Source organism: Austrofundulus limnaeus, unplaced genomic scaffold, assembly GCF_001266775.1.
Source record: "Austrofundulus limnaeus strain Quisiro unplaced genomic scaffold, Austrofundulus_limnaeus-1.0 Scaffold651, whole genome shotgun sequence".
Taxonomy (NCBI): Eukaryota; Metazoa; Chordata; class Actinopteri; order Cyprinodontiformes; family Rivulidae; genus Austrofundulus; species Austrofundulus limnaeus.
In genome coordinates, this window is record NW_013953053.1 from 220,430 (window position 1) to 223,388 (window position 2,959).

General features: G+C 37.8%; 1 protein-coding gene across 1 annotated transcript in view; it reads right to left on the reverse strand.

Annotated features, from left to right (window-relative positions):
- LOC106531572 (roundabout homolog 2) overlaps window positions 1–2,959 on the reverse strand; it is a gene marked incomplete at its 3' end in the record, with an annotated part of 35,128 nt that overhangs the window by 25,479 nt on the left and 6,690 nt on the right. The window contains 2 exon segments of the mRNA XM_014027474.1: window positions 846–973; window positions 2,020–2,158. Of these exon segments, the coding sequence (XP_013882928.1) occupies window positions 846–973; window positions 2,020–2,158 (267 nt within the window).

Consider the following 2,959-nt stretch of genomic DNA (forward strand, 5'->3'; position numbering starts at 1 on the left):
TTTTCCACATCGGCATGTTGGTTTTTTAAAAGAAAAAATGGCTTTGCTTGAGTGTTCAGAATACAGTTCTAAAGTACTGCAGACTTGGTCCTGTTAAAATCTGTTTATCCTGGCAAAGGTGCGTTTGGACCCGCTGCGGTCCGGTTCTGGTACTGTCTAGCCGCCGTGCAGACAGGAGAGGTTCTGCTGGAGAGGCTGCGCCGTCAGCTCTAAAAGCAGCAACCGTGTTTCGCTTGAGAAGCGATATTGCATGCATTGTGCTCATATCTGTGTATGTATGAGTTCTTACAATGAGATTTGAAAATCATTAGATTTAGTTTTAGTTTCCCAACATCTCAACTCGTCTGTTACACAAACAAAATCAATCAGATCAGAATAATAAAATAAGATGATTCGTTTTGTAATGTTTGATTAGAGAAACTTTCTGTGGAAAGTGTTGGCAGGTATAAATTCAGCAGCAGACAATATTTTATWGAAGGTTGAAAACGTTTGTTGGTTTTCACACATCATTCATGRAGCTATAGCCTTTGTCTGTTTGTGTTAGCAAAATATCTCACAAAGCACTGGATAGACMTTATTAAAACTCTCAGAAGAAAATGATTGGAGAAACATCTACAGCTGGAAGTGAACCTTATTCAGGATGGGCGCCACAGCCAGCTGATGTTGGGAAACATAAACTGGTTCTAACTCAGCCAGACTTGGTGRGGTAGTAGCTGAGAGTCAGCCACACCACYTACTTCCCACATTTTAAAGAAGTGCACCCTTCACATGAAGTTATTTATAAGTTTTGCCTGAGCTSCAGCTCCAGCTGTGGCACAACAAGCAGCAGCGACTGCGTGTCTTACCGTGCACCGTTAGCGTGCCAGAGGCCTCGGCCTTCCCCACACTGTTCTCAGACACACAGGTGTAAGAGCCCTCGTCCTCTGCTCGGACTTGGCTCAGACGGAGGCTGTTATCACTGCGAAGCTCAAATCTGGAAACACATTAAAGATAAAAAGGTTGAACCCAGAATGTTTCATTAAACGCTGAAGTTTCAGAGAATTTTCATATTGAAACCATTAAGGAACCCAAACAAAATACACAAGATTACTGAAGTACCAGGAAAAGAACAACTTGGTTGAAATAACCGTTCAATAGAAGTGTATAAAGTACTTGAGAGAAACAACTAAGTAAAAGTAAAAATACTAAAATGAGCAATTTACACATTTTCTTTTAAAGAAAAAAAAACATCATGGGTGTGCAAGAAAATTTAGTGTTCGTTAAACTGGAATCGAGACGAAACCACATAAATGCTGAATAGATTAAATGTGACGAGAATGAAACCATCCAACACCAGTGATTGGAGAGAACGCCGTTTTAATCTGTCTGTGCAGATAGGAAACCTACGCTGACAAGAAGCCGGAAGTTCCGGCATATTTATACATGTTCTTCAGTGCCTGGTARGCCRACTACTGGACTACGGCTGAATCGCAGACACTCAGACAAAAAAATTTTGTTTGATTAACGGTTTCTTATGTGTTGTGATGGTGTTTCGGGCATGTATCTAAACTATTTTAATCAAGACATAACAATAGTCAAATTATGGATTATAAAAGTCAATACTTAAAAAGGAAAACTAAGAAAATGGTGTAGTGCTTTTAAAATCAGTATCTAACATGACTAATAAAGTTCTTCAGGTGTTTTCCTCTGCGTGTTTGGTGATAAATAAGAAAAGCAGGTGTGCAGAGATGTTGCTCTCAGGCAGGAAGCTGTTATATTACAGTTACCATCCTTACTATGGGTATAATGTTTTTATATTTGTATTTCGAAGTTTATTGAATGTAAGAAATTACAAATAAAATGACAGTAATACAATACATAATAATAAATGTTCAAAGGAAGAAGTACAACTTATTAAAATCCACCACCTCTCCAGCAACATCACAGTTATGATCTCTTCTATTTATTTAATGTAARAGTAGTAATAAATATATGCACCAGCAGCAAACAGTAAAAGTGAGATTTGTTGGGGTTCTGTACCTTCCTCGCGGCAGCTCTCCCTCCTCTCTCCGCCAGCGGACTGTTGGAAGTGGATCTCCGTGCACCTCGCAGAAGAACTCCACCGTGTCYTCTGCTAACACCACCTGGTTCACTGGCTGTTTGATGAAGACTGGCCTCTCTGAAAAAAAAAAAACAGTTTAATTACATTTTTGACAGGTTTTAAACTGCTGCTCCTGGTTTCTTTGGCTTATTAAAAACAACTGTAATCCTAAAAACGTAAGTGAAAATTCGACACAATAACTTTTAATATTTAATAACTCAGAGCAAACTGTATGTGTTTGTATTGTGTTACAGCTTGATTTAATCTGGATCTATTTTTAATTGATGTGGATTTATAATCTGGATTTGGTTTCTCTTTTGTTTTGTGCCCTGCAGATCTTRGTTGTGAAATATTRTCATGTAAATAAACTGAAATGAAASMAACASAATTAGAAGATTAGAGGATAAAACTCACTCATGTCTAGTAACAATAAAAAGTTACGAATTAAACCAACATGTATGTTTTCTGTTCCATAAGAAACCAGGAAAACTGAGAGATTTGTAGCCTCGGCACTAAGAACCAACAATCCATACTCAGTATCATGTAACAACATGGACCAGGTTCTGTTAAAGGCTCTCATGAAAAGTTGTTTTTAAGAAAGACTTGTTTCCATAGCCTAACCCATGGGTTCTCAAACATTGTGGGTCTGGGGACCCCTTACAAAGGTGAAAATTTTCCAGGGACCCCACCCCCGCATAAAACCCATACTGTTTTAAAAATAACTTACTGTCATTTTAACCACTGAATTCCATGGGAATTCAATTTTTTTGTTTCATTTAACGTTTGTTTTATTAGTGTATTGTTTCCCATGTGCATATACAGTGGTTTGCAAAAGTATTCATACCCCTTGAACTTTTCCATATTTTGTCACATTACAAC